The following is a 16,243-nucleotide window of genomic DNA, read 5'->3' on the forward strand; positions in this document are numbered from 1 at the left end:
AGTAAATCATTTGTCTTTTGTGTTTTATCAGTCAGACTGAATGAAAACAGACATTTATTTATATTGAAATTGACTGTGGAAATTGATAATGTAAGTACACTTAATGTTTGGATTGAAGTACAAATAGTCACTACGATATGAGCAGTTTTTACATTGTGAGGAATGCACGGCTTAATAATGTCTACTTGAAGAGATCCAGAGTCAAGTCGTGTCTGATTTAGGAGACGTAATATGATGGAGAGAGGGGAGGTGATGGAGAGGGCAGAGGAAAGAATGAAGGGTATATAGAGAGAAAAAGAGAAGAGGGATTACAAAAAAAAAACAGAGAAGTCTAAGTCAGAGAGATGGATGGGGAGAGAGAATATGAATGAGAAGAGAGAGAAGGTGTTTTAGTAAGAGAAGGCTCATAAAGGATCTTCCCAAAATGCCTGTGACGTTAAGAGTCCCCTCATGGCTCCTTATTTGAAAGCTGATGCTGCTGATATGAAGCTTTGGGGGAGACATACAGTTGGAATTGGTTGTTGAACAGTTGATGAGTTGTCAGTGAAGACTAGGCAGTCGGGCTATGGCTGTTGTTGTCAGGAACAATATATGATCTCATTCTTAGCCCAGTCATGGCTCTACAGTACATGTGGTTTTAAGCCCGACATTTGAGAATTTGCCAGATAATGACTCCAAAGAGGGAATTTTCTATTTGACATAACGTTTGATGATGCGTGCCAAGTTAAATTAATCACAGTTGTGCGGTAATGCCAAGATTCAAGGTCCGATTTATGTGTTTGGATGATGCCAACATACTACTGCTGAAAAACAGACAGAGCCATATAGAGATTATCTACTGGGCATGGAAGGTTGAACAGAAGCAATAATGTGCCTATAAGTAATTGGATATGGTTTATAAAGCTTTCAGAGTAATCACTGATGTTTTTTTTTTTCCTTTACAGAAAAAGTGACCAAACATTGTGATGAATTGGGTAACTGGGTCCACACTGGGCCCCCTTGTCAGCCAGCTTCAAAGAACAAATTAGAGGTATTTGGCTCTTTCCCTTAAGTAATGGAAAATTGAGATGAAGCTAGCTTCTCTGTCTCTATACAATAATTTGTATGTTGAACTGTCTTTGTTTTTTTCTCAGAAGGAAGTCCCACATTTCTTAAGAGATGCTGCGGAAGAGCCCACCACAGAAGCCACAGGAGTAAACACAGAAAAAGGTGGTGTTATGGATATCATCCTCAATAACGAAAAGAAATGCTCAGAGAAAATGTTGAAAGATCCATCTTATAATAAATCAGGTACTGATACTGTGTTTTCTACATAATGACTTTTCATGTTTGACATATGTATGAACAAGAGACCTCTAAAGAAATTTTTCGTCCTTGTTGCTGTTACAGGTCTGTACTGCAGTCGTAACTGGGATGGATGGCTGTGCTGGGACGATACTCCTGCAGGAACCAATGCCTCACAAAACTGCCCTGATTATTTCAGCGATTTTGACCCCACAGGTGAGCAGTGAGACCCTGCTGATACTGAATTAACCTTTATTCCTCTAATGACTATATTTAAAGACATTGGACATAATTGTTTTTTTCAGAAAAGGCAACTAAGTACTGTGGAGAAGATGGTCAGTGGTTTCATCATCCAGAGGCCAACAAGATTTGGACCAATTACACACTCTGTGCAACCACCCATGAGAAGAGGCTGAGGGTAATGTTTAGTATTATTGATGTAATGAACTATCTTTCATGGATTTATTGTACAGGTTTGCTACTAATACTGCTGGGTCTCCTTGCAAGTTCAGGACATGTAGCCTCATTCACAATTATACAATGAATCATGACATGAATTTAGTTTCCGCTACTCAGACCTCAAACCATATACCATATTGAAGTGGCTGGAGGTTCAGGGGAAAACCATCACAGAGACAAGTGGTCCTTACAGCTTAGCCCCACAGACCAGACTCAGCTAAGTTGAAGCTGGTGGGAAACTGGTGAGGGATCACCATGTACTCATTATATCACCAGCACCTCTTTCTGTTTGATCAATCCTCCAACTTAAACAACAAAATATATTGTTTGTTATTTACTTCCAAAACAACCCCCTATTCATTATTTCATCAGTGAACTGACTATTTAACCTATTTAACCTAGCAACCCAAACGTTGTTTTCATTCATGGCTTACAACTGGAAAAGATATTATTTCATGCTAAAAAGTTAGCATGTTGGGAAAAGTTGATGTGTGGAACAACATAAAGATCTTGTCAGCACAAAATATGGACCTTGGAAAATCTGAAGCAGTTGTTTGATTGGATGTGGGCTTGGAAATACATAACTACTGATATATCACCTGTGGTTGGTTTTTGGTTTGAGCAGAAACAACTTCATCAATCTTCAGTGTTAGACTCTGAGGATCTATTGTAGTTAAACTTCCCCAAACAATTGTGGGTTCGACCAAGCGCTCTGGCTACTAGAGATTGTTGTTAATTAATGTTGAATAAGGTCAGGAGTTGAGCCACACTTTTTTTGTTTACTTCTCAGTTTTTCTGTATAATCTTTTTTGTAACGTTGAAACATCTATTTTGTTCACAGAAACTGAAAATGCTTGAGAATGAATACAAATGCCTCCTGAAAATAAATCGAGATCCACCTTTCAACACATCAGGTAGTGATACTGTCTATTGAAGATCACTGTGTAACTCTGGTTACACCATCATCAAATACCTTCACTGGATATCAGTGTGATTGCTTTGTCATTTGAAGTGTCATGTTTGACAGGCATATGAACAGGAGGCCTGTAAACATTCGTATTTTTGTGGCTTTGTCGGTATTGCAGGTCTTTACTGCAGTCGTAACTGGGATGGCTGGCTGTGCTGGAACGACACTCAAGCAGGAACCTACGCCTCCCAAAACTGCCCTGATTACTTTTCTGACTTTGACCCAGCAGGTGAACAGTGAGAATCAAGAGTTCTACTCTAATGGATTGTGATATCTTATTAACCTCCTCTGATCTTCTACTGACTATATTTTAAGAGGTTGGACCATGAAATAGTAATTGCTTTAAAGGTCTAGTGTGTAACATTTCGGAGGATCTGTTAGCAAAAATTGAATATAATATTCATAGATATGTTTTCACCAGAGTGTAATCCCCTGAATATAGGGATCTTTGTGATTCTGTTACGTTAGAACAAGCTGTTTTTATCTACAGAGGCGTTTCTATTCCATGGAGTCCACCATGTTGAACCGCCGTGTTTCTGCAGTTGCCCAAAATGGCTCTAGATAGGGCCAGTTGCATTTTTTGCAAGTTTCGCCACTGCTCACCATTATTGGCACCCCTTCATTTTTTGCATAACCTCTACAATATCTTCAGAAATAAATAGAAATGTACCAAATTTATATCATCAGGATCTTTTAATTGGAGGTCCAAAGTAATTTAACAAAGAAAGTTGTTTTTTCAACTTTTCAACATATTGTAATTTCAAGGAAGAAACAGAAAAAACAGCATGTGCAGCAATAATGGCACCCCTCTTTAATATTTGGTTGCACACCTGTTGGCAGTGATGACAGCCTCCAAACGTGTAGCCAGTTTCTTTATAAGCTTTATAAGCTTCTTGCACTTCTCAGCTGGTATTTTCTCCCACTCTTTCTTTGCAAATTGTTCAAGCTCTTGAACGTTTGCAGGTTTCTTTTCCCCAATGGCAGATTTCAGCTCATACCAAAGATTTTCAATTGGATTGAGATCAGGACTCATTGCTGGCCATTTTAAAACAGTCCATTTTTTCCTTTTCAACCATTCCTGCGTGCTTTCTGGATGTGTGCTTTGGGTCTTTGTCTTGCTGGAGGGCCCATGATCTTCGACTCAAACCAAGTTTTCTTACACTGGGTAGGACATTTCGCTCTTAAATCTCTTGATAATTCTCTGATTTCATTATCCCTGTTATAAGGTCAAGGCCTCCAGTACCAGATGCAGCAAAGCAGCCCCACAGCATTATGGATCCTCCACCATGCTTTATTGTTGGTAGGGTGTTCTTTTCCTTGTAGGCTTTACTGCACCGTCTGTAAACAAACTGTTGGTGTGCATTGCCAAAAAGCTCTATTTTTGTTTCATCTGTCTACAGAACATTTTCCCAAAAGGATTGTGGTTTGTCCAGGTACTCTTTGGCAAAGATTAGTCGTTCCTTTTTTTGTCTTTTCCTCAGCAATGGTGTCTTCCTTGGCCTTCGACCATGAAGTCCTGTTTGGTTTAGTGTGTGGCGTATGGTACTTGTTGAAACCATGACCCCAGACTGTTACAGGTTGGCCTTCAGGTCTTTGGATGTTTGACATGGTGTTTTGTCCACCATTCGCACCAACCTTCGAAGATTTCTCTCATCAATTTTTCTCTTCCCCCCACGTCCAGGGAGGTTCTTGACAGTTCCATGCTTGGCAAACTTCTTAAAAACATTACACACTGTTGAAACAAGCATACCAAGGTCTTTGGAGATGGCCTTATACCCTTTGGAGATCTTGTGTTTGCTAAGTATCGCACTTCTGATGTCTTCAGACAGCTCCTTTGTCTTCACCATTGTGACAAAGGAACAGGGGCTAACAGATGGCTATTTAAAACACGGAAGTCATCATTCAGTGGCTAATTCATGTCACATGGGCACAGACAATTTATCACAGGTGATTCTCATTTGTTATTTATCACAGGTGAGTCACAATGTGTTTCCATACTGATTTACAGCAAAGGGTGCCAATACCAGTGACACAGCAAGCTTTAAGTTTTTCTATTTTTTCCTCCCATTGTTTATTGTTTTAAATTGTTGTTTATCATTTGCTCTTTTGTATCAAACACGAGTTCTCTATAGAACAGAAATGTTTCACTTGATTCATTTTTTTCAGAAGATATTCCACATTATGTACTTAAACTTCATGGGTGCCAATAATGGTGAGCAGGACTGTGGTTTCTCCTACCCGCCAAGAAGTCAGAGCTATATCCAAATGGTTGCAATCTACAACTTTGCCGCTAGATGCCACTGAATCCTACACACTGGTCCTTATGGAGGATAGACTTTATAGACACATTTGCAGTTTTATTAAAGAGTGGAAATTGTTTGGAGAATGTGTTACACACTGTATATTTAGCACATAATTGTTGTTTTCAGAAAAGGTAACTAAATATTGTGGAGAAGATGGGCTGTGGTTTCGCCATCCAGAGAGTAACAAGATCTGGACCAACTACACACTCTGTGCTGTCAATACTAAGGAGAAATGGAAGGTAATGTTTATGTAACAACTATTCATCAGAAAGATCATAGGTCCGGTATGTTTTGGTCATTGGATTTTTTTCAGAAACGGGTATTAAAAACAGAAACGAGTGGTTATTTGATTTTCCTTTTAAAATACAAAAATTAAAATTGAATACAGGCGTTTTTTTTTCTGGTCAAAAGGGATGAGCGAAATTAAAAATTATTCGATTTTCATTTTCTATTTCATATAACAAAAATAAAATCACTAGAAACAGAACGGAAAGGCCTGTTGTTTCTATTCTGAAACCGGATGTTGTCATTTACAGGACGTTGCTGTGTAGAAGAAACAGTAGGTTAGTAGACTGGGTCAATCCAGCCGTGAGTCCGATCTCCGTGGTCAAATCAGCCGCACTTAAATTTGAGTGTACAAGTATTCTCGCATTATGGTAAATGCGGAGAAACAGCGTATTTACTTTTCAAAATAAAGGTATTTAGAGCCGTAAGCTATAATTAAAATATGTTACATTTAAGTCTTGTGCCCTGATGAATAAAAAACACTTTATATCAAGTATCTTTACTGCACCAGTGTGGAGAAATGCCAAAATAAAAGCCTCATATTTATGCCTCCAGAGACTGCATATTTGACCATATTTGAGGTACTGTAAAACATATTGCTCAGTGTTTCCTGGCTACCGATGGTATATTTGACTTTTACACATATGAGACTACAAACATACTTAATATCAAGCATTTTTACTATACAACTTTGGAGAAATTCAACAATAAAAGTCCCATATTTGTACCTCCATGTGGCATAATTTCATATATTTGAGCTACTGTAAAAACACTCTGCTCAATAATTCCTGGCTATGGATGGTATATTTGACTTCTACACATCTAAGACCACAAGTATACTTAATATCAAGCATTTTTACTGTACCAATTTGGAGAAATTGAAGAATAAAAGTCCCATATTTATACTTCCAGATTCCATATTTTCTTATATTTTTGAGCTACTGTAAAAACATATTGCTCAATATTTCCTGGCTATGGGTGAAGCATTTTCATTATACTTCAATAATGCTGCAGTAATCATGACAAAATTTCACACAAATGTTTAATAACATCTTGATAATATAAACACTAAACACTAAACACTAAATCCTACACAATTTCATTTGTTTACTTTTCACACAATGCAATGCCAGTCCACATTCTTCTTATTTTGCAGCTCTGCTGTGTCCATTTGTAGGTAAAAGGGAAAATAATTAGTTTTAACTTCAAAACACCATGTACCTACTGTCTCTCCTCACATATTATTTTTTATATTATTCTGTGACAGCTGTTGCAGGTGGTTCCACTACAGTTTACATTTTTACAGCAGCTCAAATATAAGAAAATATGGAATCTGGAAGTATAAATATGGGACTTTATTCTTCAATTTCTCCAAATTGGTACAGTAAAAATGCTTGATATTAAGTATGTTTGTGTCTCATATGTGTAAAGTCAAATATACCATCAGTAGCCAGGAAACACTGAGCAATGTGTTTTTACAGTCCTCAAATATATGAAAATATGCAATCTCTGGAGGCTATATGAGGCTTTATTTTGGCATTTCTCCACACTGGTGCAGTAAGATACTTGATATGGTTTTTTTATTCATCAGGGGCGCATGAAACACTTTAATGTAACATATTTTAATTATAGCTTACGGCTCTAAATACCTTTATTTTGAAAACCGGAAGTAAATACGCTGTTTCTCCGCATTTACCATAATGCTGAGAATACTTGTACACTCTAAATTTAAGTGCGGCTGATTTGACCACGGAAATCGGACTCACGGCTGGATTGACGCAGTTACTAGCCTACTGTTTCTTCTACACAGACGTCCTGTTAATGACAACATCCGGTTTCAGAATATGAAACAACAGGCCTTTTCTGTTTCTGTTTTCTAGTGATTTTATTTTTGTTATATGAAATAGAAAATGAAATCAAATTTGTTTTTAATTTCGCTCATCCCTTTTGACCACGAAAAGAAACGCCTTGTATTTCAATTTTAATTTTTGTATTTTAAAACGAAATCAAATAACCACTTTCTGTTCTTATATCCGTTTCGAAAGGAAATCCAATGCCAAACATCCGGACCATCATAATAGATGTTCTTGTCTAATCTTACCAGCACTGCAGGTTTTTCAAGGATGTCCTCTGGGGATTTGGGTTTATCCCTGACTTTTTAAAATCCATGCAGACACTCAGGGACACTACATTATATACATTATCAACCAAATATATACAGGCAGTGCCTGAATTGGACAAAAAAAAATGTGCCAGTACCCAAATCCAGCACAACCCTACCCATTACGTACCCCTAACCCTCATTATTTACTCCCTACACTACTCTGCCTCTGATTAGCTCTGATCCAGATATTTCTTCCTAATCTTAAGCATCTCTCTCCTTAATCCTGACCAACCAACCCAATGAATGCAACAAACACTAGCCAATCAGAGGCACAGTAGGGGAGGTCTTGACAGAATTCCAGTGGGGTAAAAATAAAAATTCTTATTATTTTCCGTGTTACCCGGAAGTTTAGGAGATCGTAGCTAGACTCACTAGGAAGTGGCAGTATGCAATAATAAATAAGGGTACTCACGTGGACAAAAATCAGCAGTGTTTTTAGCAGGCACTGGATACTGGACAAACACATTTTTACTCTCAAAAGTAAAATTTCTCTGTGTCATGCTTTCTTTGACCTCCCTGCTCATTGTTTAGTTTGGCTGATCATGTCTCTCCGTGTGTATGTGTGTGATGTTGACTTCACTAAAATGAAGGCAGCTGCCCAGCTCTCAGGGGACACTGAGTTAGAGCCCACCAACGAGGCCACGGTCAGTCCCATGGTCATCCCAGAAGAGCAGGAAATTGTGAGGAAGAAAATCCTCGACAGCCAGTACAAGTGCTTTGAGAAAATGAATCGAGATCTACCTTACAACAAATCAGGTAGAGGCAATATCTACTGAGACTCATTGTGGCTTTCTGTGATTGTACTTCTTCCTTTGAGGATGATTTTGTCTTTGTTGGTGTCATAGGGCTGTACTGCAGTCGTAACTGGGATGGCTGGCTGTGCTGGGAGGACACTCCAGCTGGAACGTACACCTCTCAAAACTGCCCTAATTATTTTGTCGACTTTGACCCGACAGGTAAGCAGAGAGGGTCAGGTCACTGTTTTTACAGTCAACAGAGCATAAAATATGAATTGCTTTGCTTTGAGGATGAATTATTCATCATGCAGAACCTAAATATATGGATACAACTGTATGGATTTGAAGAAACTGTTAGATAATCTGTATTTATTACTTAATTGTTATTTTTAGAAAAGGCCACAAAGTATTGTGGGGAGGACGGGAAGTGGTTTCGACACCCGGATACCAACAGGACTTGGTCCAACTACACACTCTGCAATGAAAGCACTGAGGCAAAGTTGAAGGTAATTAATTTAAAATATAGTAGCCTGCTATCGTAGACCTACTGCATGGTGGCCACAGTGTGATGAGTCAGCATAATCATTTCCTTTTTTTTTGCATGGAGTCTGGTATTTGGAGTGTGGGCAGATAGGAGAAAATGTGGAAACTGGAAATATGTAGTTCTGATGCAGTTGCTCATAAATATTGTACCAGACACCATTATTAACAGGCATTTTATTTCCAAGACACATTACTCTCCTAAACTGAGTTCCACAGAAATATTTAGAGATGAAAAGTTATATGCACAGGGTGAGATCACACCTGAATCAGGTAAAAGTCCAAAGGCAAAGCTGATTTTTAATGCCACAGTACACACTAGCTTGATGCATATTTTTATTTTTTTAAGCATTTTTTGGGGCTTTTATTGCCTTTATGATAGTGACAGCTGAAGACAGACAGGAAAGGGGGGCAGAGAGGGGGGATGACACGCAGCAAAAGGCCGCAGGTCAGATTCGAACCCTGGGCCGCTACAGCAAGGACTCAGCCTCGGTACATGGGTCGCCAGCTCTACACACTGAGCTAACCAGGCGCCTGTTTGATGCATATTTTTAAGATAGAGTTGTGTTCGTATCTCACAGGTGGCAAGGTTATGTAAATCAGGTCTTATTTACTGTTCAAACTGACGTTTTGCATTTGTTGGAACTGAACCATCAAACTGTTTCAAGCCCTCTTTCTCTTTATATATACAGCTGTTATAAAACACAGGCCTGGACAGAGGAGTCTCCCTACAAAGAGCTTAATGTTGACAACATCACTTATAACAACCCTCTTATCACTGACAACACCAGGCTGCTGTTCAAAGCCACTAACAACATTTCCCACATGCAAACCAGAAGAGGACACCACAGAGCTCAATTCAGTATTTTATCAGAGTTTCAACAATTTTGCCTTTACTCTTACAAGACTTAGACAATTCATTTATACACTTGATCACAAATAAGTTGTACGATTTAATCGGTATCATCCAGCTACAGTGTAACTCATGGTATGTGCCTACAGAAATCGGTCTTGCAAGCTTTTCCATTTTAAATGTAGATGATTAGTCACCCTCTATCTTACTGAGAAAAATCCACTTATTTCTTCCAATGAATAGGAAATTAAAAAACTACTCTACTCTGCTCTCCCATCTTGAACAGAGAAAATGGTCAATTGCTAACAAAGGGCAACTTGTAAACAAAGCTTCTGCAAGAAACTCCATCTTGCTACCTCCACTCAGTGCACTACGCAGTTGGAACAGCTGTCTTGGCAAACCTGGGAGAAAAACTCAAAGTCTGCTGATCGATCAGAACCAGAAATCAGCAGCTCCATCTGTTACCACAGAAACCTGATCTTTGCTGACTCTGCTTCCCAGCTTTAGGAAACTTCACAAAACAAACAGCCTCAGCAGTGTGACCCAAAAGAGAAATAAGGCTAAATAAACTTCCAATGATTTTCTGATAAGACTGAGTTGATGCCAACTTTAGCTTTTAATTCTTTCTTTCAAGAACAAGGACCACCCCATCAACTGAGGTGTGAAAACTTGGCAAAAAAGGGTAACAGTGATCAGATTTCAACTTTTCCTCTTTTTATTGAACCAAACTCTTAATTTAAATGTTATTTATAAAACTTATTTGAAGATGAAAACAAACCCCATACTGTCTAATATAATGTTGCATTCTGATGAACTATTTACTGCAGTTTAACTTTGGCCTGCTGTACTAATCAAAACTGTGTGAAAAAGACAATTCCACAATTCAGTGGAAGGTGATATTGGACATTTAGTTTGCATTTTGACTTCAAAATAAGTGGTTAAAATAATATGGTTAAACTGGAACTGGGGAATCTTTAAGCACTTGTCTGTGTGGGTGCTGTGTCACCTCTGTTGTAAAACCTTGTCACCAGGCAGCCATATTTCAAGAATTTAGCTGTTGAATACATAAGAAAGATGCTTAACTAGATATGTAAGACTCTGTTTGCACAACATTTTATTTTAATTATTAATTAATTCATTAATTATTGTCACCTAATTTTGTATACAGAATGCATTTGTGCCATACTGTAAAATGCATCATGCACTTTTATGATAATTGGCAAGCAATTCTGGGCCTTGATTGGGGCACAGAATATTTTTTCACAAAATACAATGTGTCTTCTGTATATCTTCACTTGAGCTCTAATTCAGATTTTTCTAAGTAGAAGTGCTACATGTTATTTGATATTACTCCCGTTTGTATTTTTTTTTACAGTCAGTGTTCATCCTCTTCTACATGGCAATTGTGGGTCATGCTTTATCCATAGCCTCCTTGCTCATCTCTCTGGCCATCTTCTTCTACTTCAGGTAATGGACTGATTTTCTTGCCTTCCATATTAGATTTTAACCACATGAGAATTTAGCTGTGGTTGCAGTTAGTAGTTTGATAATGCACATGTCAGTGAATGGTTAACATGGTGCAAATGCAGTTTGTCATGGGATGATTAATCGGTAGTAGCTTTGCCCTTAAAGGCTCAATCATCTCATCACTATTATCAGTGAATCTGACAGGCACACAGATGTTGTTCACGACCGTCTCCTCCAGCAATTTCAGTACTCATCATGGGCAGTACTTTGGTCTCAGTCTTATTTGCAAAATCTTCACTCAGTCTCTGTCCACACCAGCAGAGTAAATGTAACAATTTTAAACACTTTCCCCAGAGGCACACACAAAAACTTTCAGTGTTAATGAGTGTTGATGCTTCAGTCACATTTTATAATGTAATCAAAACTGTTGATTGTTTATTCTCTCGTAGAGCTGCTCTGGGGGGCAGGTAACATCATCTAAAATGGTTAAAAAAAGAACTCAAACATTAGCACAGTGTTTAATTAACACTGAAGAGAGTAATCAGATAAATTATTATTGTCTTCACTGTGTCATAAACTATCAACCTGGAAATAGTTTGCTGCTTTACTGAGTGTAATTTATACACAGTTTAACTGTCGCTAATTTCATGCCAACTGGGTTTCCTTGTGCTCCACATTTATTTCATGGATATTTAGGATTCAAAACTGAAGAGCTGTGACGTCCATTGAATGCTTTACTCTTATTAGAAAAATGTGCACCTGAGTGCATTGCTCATTATGGTTATTCATCCCAATGCACTGCTTAATCCCAGAGGGGAAAAGTGCACAATTGAGAAACTGCTGTTGAAATCCAATTAGATAAGAGTTCAAAATAACAAAAATGGATAAGGGGAAGGGAGGTACAATATTCGGTTAATATATGTGAAATTGGGAAATGATTAAGCCTGAGAAAAAGTTAGCAGACTGTGCAGAAGTCTGCGCTTTGTTGAAACTTTATAGTTTATCTCTAGGAAGGAAGGACTTAATCAACATTGTTTTTAATGGTATAATAAGTTTTATAGTTTCACTCAGGCAGATATCTGTGAAGAAACGTGAATATGGAGCCGAATAGGGGGGGAAATTTTATGTTCTGTAACAATATTTGAAAAAGTTGCTTTGTTGGCCCTGTTATTCTTGAGTTCTGCAGTTGTAAAATTTGATGTGTTGTTGACCTCCTAAATGCAGCTGTTATCCAAAACAGATCTTGTAAGAGGCCTCTCAGTTTGCTGTAAAGTTTTATACACACTCATAAATCTAGCTGCCGTGTTTAGGGCAGGTGCATTATCACAGAAACCCCATGACCCGCTGAGAGTCAAACTCTTAAGTCGGATATACAGAAAGTCAGCGGGACATTCACAATTCATTAAGATCAAAATCCTAACAAATTAAGACCTCAATAAAGCCACAACGTTATTGGCCTAGGAAATCTTTTGTTGCTTTATTCTTTTTAACCATGACTTGCCATATTTATAGCCAAAACACTTAAAATATTGGAGGCTTAATGCTGTATTATAGGATCCAGATGTGAAGCTTACAGTGGTATGTGATGGTGTACAGCTGCACTACTCTGTTATTTACAACTCTACATCAACACTGTCAGGGTTCCCAGATAAAAATACTCCAGCTTGCCATGGAAAAACAGAGGTGGTTGAGCGGCCGACCTGTAGACGTTAGGACGTATGACAGTCCGAACAACGTTGCCATAAGGATTCAGCTTGTGTTTTGACATGGCCTTTTAGATAAAACCCCCTTGTATATAAGCATTCAGCGGCTCCTGCATTTCCTTTTATGTCTGGAGACTAAAGTGAGATTGTTTTTTTTCTGTTGGAGATAACCATGCCTCAAAATAAGACTGTGAAAACATGCTGTTGTATATGCTGTTTTGTTCTGGCTTAAAGAAAGTTGGTGCTCTTCCTGTTTTTCATGGGCCTCTGGGGATTTTATCACCCAACAAAGATAAAATTGGCCATGAGCAGTAGAGAACATATTTATAGGAAGCTATATTCTGCAAAATATATTTGGTGCAAGGTTTCATTCAGCTTTAAACACTCTTTGATTGCTGCCCTTAAATTAAAACATTATTAAACCATTACCAACCATAAAGCTACTGGATTTGAATGATTTTGATTCCAATAGTTATTTTCACTTTGCCTGTCAAGCATTTCATTATGCTATTAATTCTGCGTGGCCAGCCAAGGTAATGAGGAAGCACCCTTGGGATCCATTATGCATTATTTAACAGCGTTTCTAACATGTACAGAGCATTCAGGATTTTTATTTTTTTACCAACCAGAAAAAAATTATCTGAGATATAAGGTCCCAATTATTTTATATTTTACTTCAACAACCTGTTGGAACATCTGACATCCTCATCAAACTATTAACCTGCCAGTCATGAGTTACCTTTTTGTTCTGTTTACTTCATCACTTGTAGCAAGTTTATGTCTTTCTTCTTTTTTTTTCTGTGTCAGAAGAGATTTAATTTCTAATTTGTCAAAGGTATTTTTTTTTATGTGTCCTAGTATGTCAGCATTGTCTCTCTTCACACAGGAGTCTGAGCTGCCAAAGGATCACCCTGCACAAGAACCTCTTTTGCTCCTATGTGCTCAATTCAGCCCTCACCCTCATCTCTCTCCTAGCAGTGGTCAATAATCCTCAAGTGGTGGGCAGAAACCCGGTGAGCATGGCCTCTGTTGAATAATTACTGCCAGGACACAAAACATCAAGTACAACTGAGACTGATCATGGGCATGTCATTAGTTTTGCAGTTATTTGATCATGAACCATCTTAGCATGCTAACATTTGCTAATTAGCACAAAACACAAGGTATAGCTGATGAGAATGTCATTAGTTTTGCAGGTATTTGACCAAACCAAACCAAAGTATTGAACACATTAAAAGTTATGTAAAAGATTTTATTGTCCAAAATTTGGACAAAGTGGTGGACCAACAGGCCGACTGGCTTTGCCATCCCTAGAGCCAGAGCCAAAAGCTAGCAGTGCCACTTTAGTAGAATACAGTGTGAGGAGGAGGATTAGTTTCACTGTCTTCAAATGAGATACAAATGTATTCATAATTTATGCTAAGCCAAATAAAAATGCAAGGAAGAAAAAATTTCAATGAACTATTTAAAATTAATTTGCTCTGCAAGGCAATGCAAGAGAGTGAAATTTAAACAGCTGCTCCATATTTTAAATATTGAAATGTTTATGTAACAGACTTTTAACTGTATCTTAATTAGTATTTCATCTTATTGTGCCATATCTTGGCAGTGTCACACGGTCAACAGTTTTTGCTCTCTTCCACATTCTCCTGTCAGAGTTTTGGAGCTACACTGAATACGTTATGTGAATTCTTTGAAACCCTGAGGTCTGCTTTGGTAGAGATTATAAATCTGTCTCGTAGGAATGCCTCACTATCAGCCCTAAACATAAATTTGTGTGTTACTTTTCAAGAACCACTCCTTCATGGAAATAAAAAAATAATGAAAGCCTGTTAACTCAGCGTTTGCTGCCTCTTAAAACTCCCAAAATTGATCATGTCTTTCCTTTTATGTAAAACTGAATAAAATTAAACAGATTCAGGATCTAGAAGTCCATGATGATGAAAAAAGAACAGTCAGAATATTGCCTACTGATTAAAAACTTTCAAAATAAAAAAACAACTTTATCTCCCCAATATGTTAATGTGCAAAACCTAAACACTGAAAACTTCAGATAATCAAAGTACAAAACCAGCAGATAGGATTGTAGAAGTTGGCTCATAGTGCATACAATCCCATTAGAGCCAGCCTGCTTTCAGCTGGAGCATCTTTGGCCAGACAAAGCACTAGAAACATCCAGGAGACAGCAGAGGCTTCAGCTGGGTTTGGGTTGGATTCTGTGTCCTGCTGCTGCTCCTTTTCACACATTCACAAAATCAGTCAGGCTCATCCTGATTGCCGTCTTTGTTCCCATCCCATCTCTGAACGTATCCAAAAAGAAGCCAGGAATGACAGCCATCATCATCAATGTGAGGAAATATATATGTATTTGTGCAAAGGCTTGCTTTCAAGCCTCTCCTCCTCGCCAAGTTTGTGTTGAATCTGTTACTTTCTGACGTGTGCTAACATGTCAAAACAAAATTGGTCACCGTAGCCCAGCTTTTCAAGAGGAAGCAGAAAAAAAAAATCACAAGCACCATTGGTTGGGATTCATGCGTGTCTGTTGGGAAGCATTTTGAAATTTACCACTGCCAAAGTGGGACTTATGAGCCTGTTTTGTGCACTGGTGATTTAGGAATGGTGGCTTGTGGTAGAGATTTGTCTCACAGAGAAAACAAGCTCTTTTTATTCTCTCTGGTGTGGTGATACAGAGGCTGGTTTGGCCTGCCAGCAGTGTGGGGGAGTGAATCCCCAAAGCTTATGTCAAACCAGGGAGGAGGCTGAAAACATGAGAACCATCTACATGATCTATAGCAGCTTGATTTGTAAACCAGAACATTGTTGGTAACTTAACACAAACCTCACTTAGCTGCAATGAAAAACCGTGAGTGACCTTACCCTCTGCATACTGACACAAGTCCACGTCTGTTATAGTGGAGATTCCTCAAGTGGAAAGGGAAACGATGGAAAGTGAGGCAGAGACATATGGATAAAAGTTTAGAGGTGAATGACTGTTGGTGTTTTGAGCAAAGAAGACCCCTGAGAGCAGCAGTTAATAGCAATGCCAACATCTTTGAATAATTCTGTGGCTGCATGCATGCTCTTTTAACACAGTACTGCGACCCAGAAACCCTGATCTGAATATTTCAAAAATATATTCAAATCCATTCGTGTTCTCCATATAAAGTATGTGGTTCAGGGAAAACAGTGAACCAGTACTTGTTTTTATTAGAATATGAAGGTAGTTAGTTAGTAGGTTAAGGTATTTATTCAAGTGTCACTGAGATCAAGATCTCGTTTGAGAAGAGAGAACAAATATTTAAATCAAGATAGCACTTAACCTATTATTGTGAAAACATAAACCTATATTAACTCTTTATTATGAGCTTATGACCTCATTAATGTCACCATATTACCATCTGTAGTCAAGATATTGCACTCACAACAATCATATTGTTACCAAAATATTTGCGAATTAGTTTCCCCATTATAAACCTTTGTT

The 16,243-nt window shown here is 38.1% G+C and overlaps 1 protein-coding gene across 3 annotated transcripts in view; it reads left to right on the top strand.

Moving 5' to 3' along the window:
- Positions 1 to 16,243, top strand: part of calcr (calcitonin receptor) — a 63,579-nt gene that overhangs the window by 35,763 nt on the left and 11,573 nt on the right. For 2 of the 3 annotated variants that reach the window (XM_051389846.1, XM_051389844.1), the window contains 12 exons: positions 945 to 1,030; positions 1,134 to 1,290; positions 1,390 to 1,500; positions 1,590 to 1,702; positions 2,585 to 2,657; positions 2,829 to 2,939; positions 5,140 to 5,252; positions 8,053 to 8,218; positions 8,308 to 8,418; positions 8,593 to 8,705; positions 10,968 to 11,059; positions 13,649 to 13,775. In XM_051389846.1, the coding sequence (XP_051245806.1) occupies positions 945 to 1,030; positions 1,134 to 1,290; positions 1,390 to 1,500; positions 1,590 to 1,702; positions 2,585 to 2,657; positions 2,829 to 2,939; positions 5,140 to 5,252; positions 8,053 to 8,218; positions 8,308 to 8,418; positions 8,593 to 8,705; positions 10,968 to 11,059; positions 13,649 to 13,775 (1,373 nt within the window). The remainder of the gene's footprint in view (positions 1 to 944; positions 1,031 to 1,133; positions 1,291 to 1,389; positions 1,501 to 1,589; positions 1,703 to 2,584; positions 2,658 to 2,828; positions 2,940 to 5,139; positions 5,253 to 8,052; positions 8,219 to 8,307; positions 8,419 to 8,592; positions 8,706 to 10,967; positions 11,060 to 13,648; positions 13,776 to 16,243) is intronic. The other variant, XM_051389845.1, reaches the window with a different exon arrangement.

The sequence above is a fragment of the Dicentrarchus labrax genome, unplaced genomic scaffold (genome assembly GCF_905237075.1).
Source record: "Dicentrarchus labrax unplaced genomic scaffold, dlabrax2021, whole genome shotgun sequence".
NCBI lineage: Eukaryota > Metazoa > Chordata > Actinopteri > Moronidae > Dicentrarchus > Dicentrarchus labrax.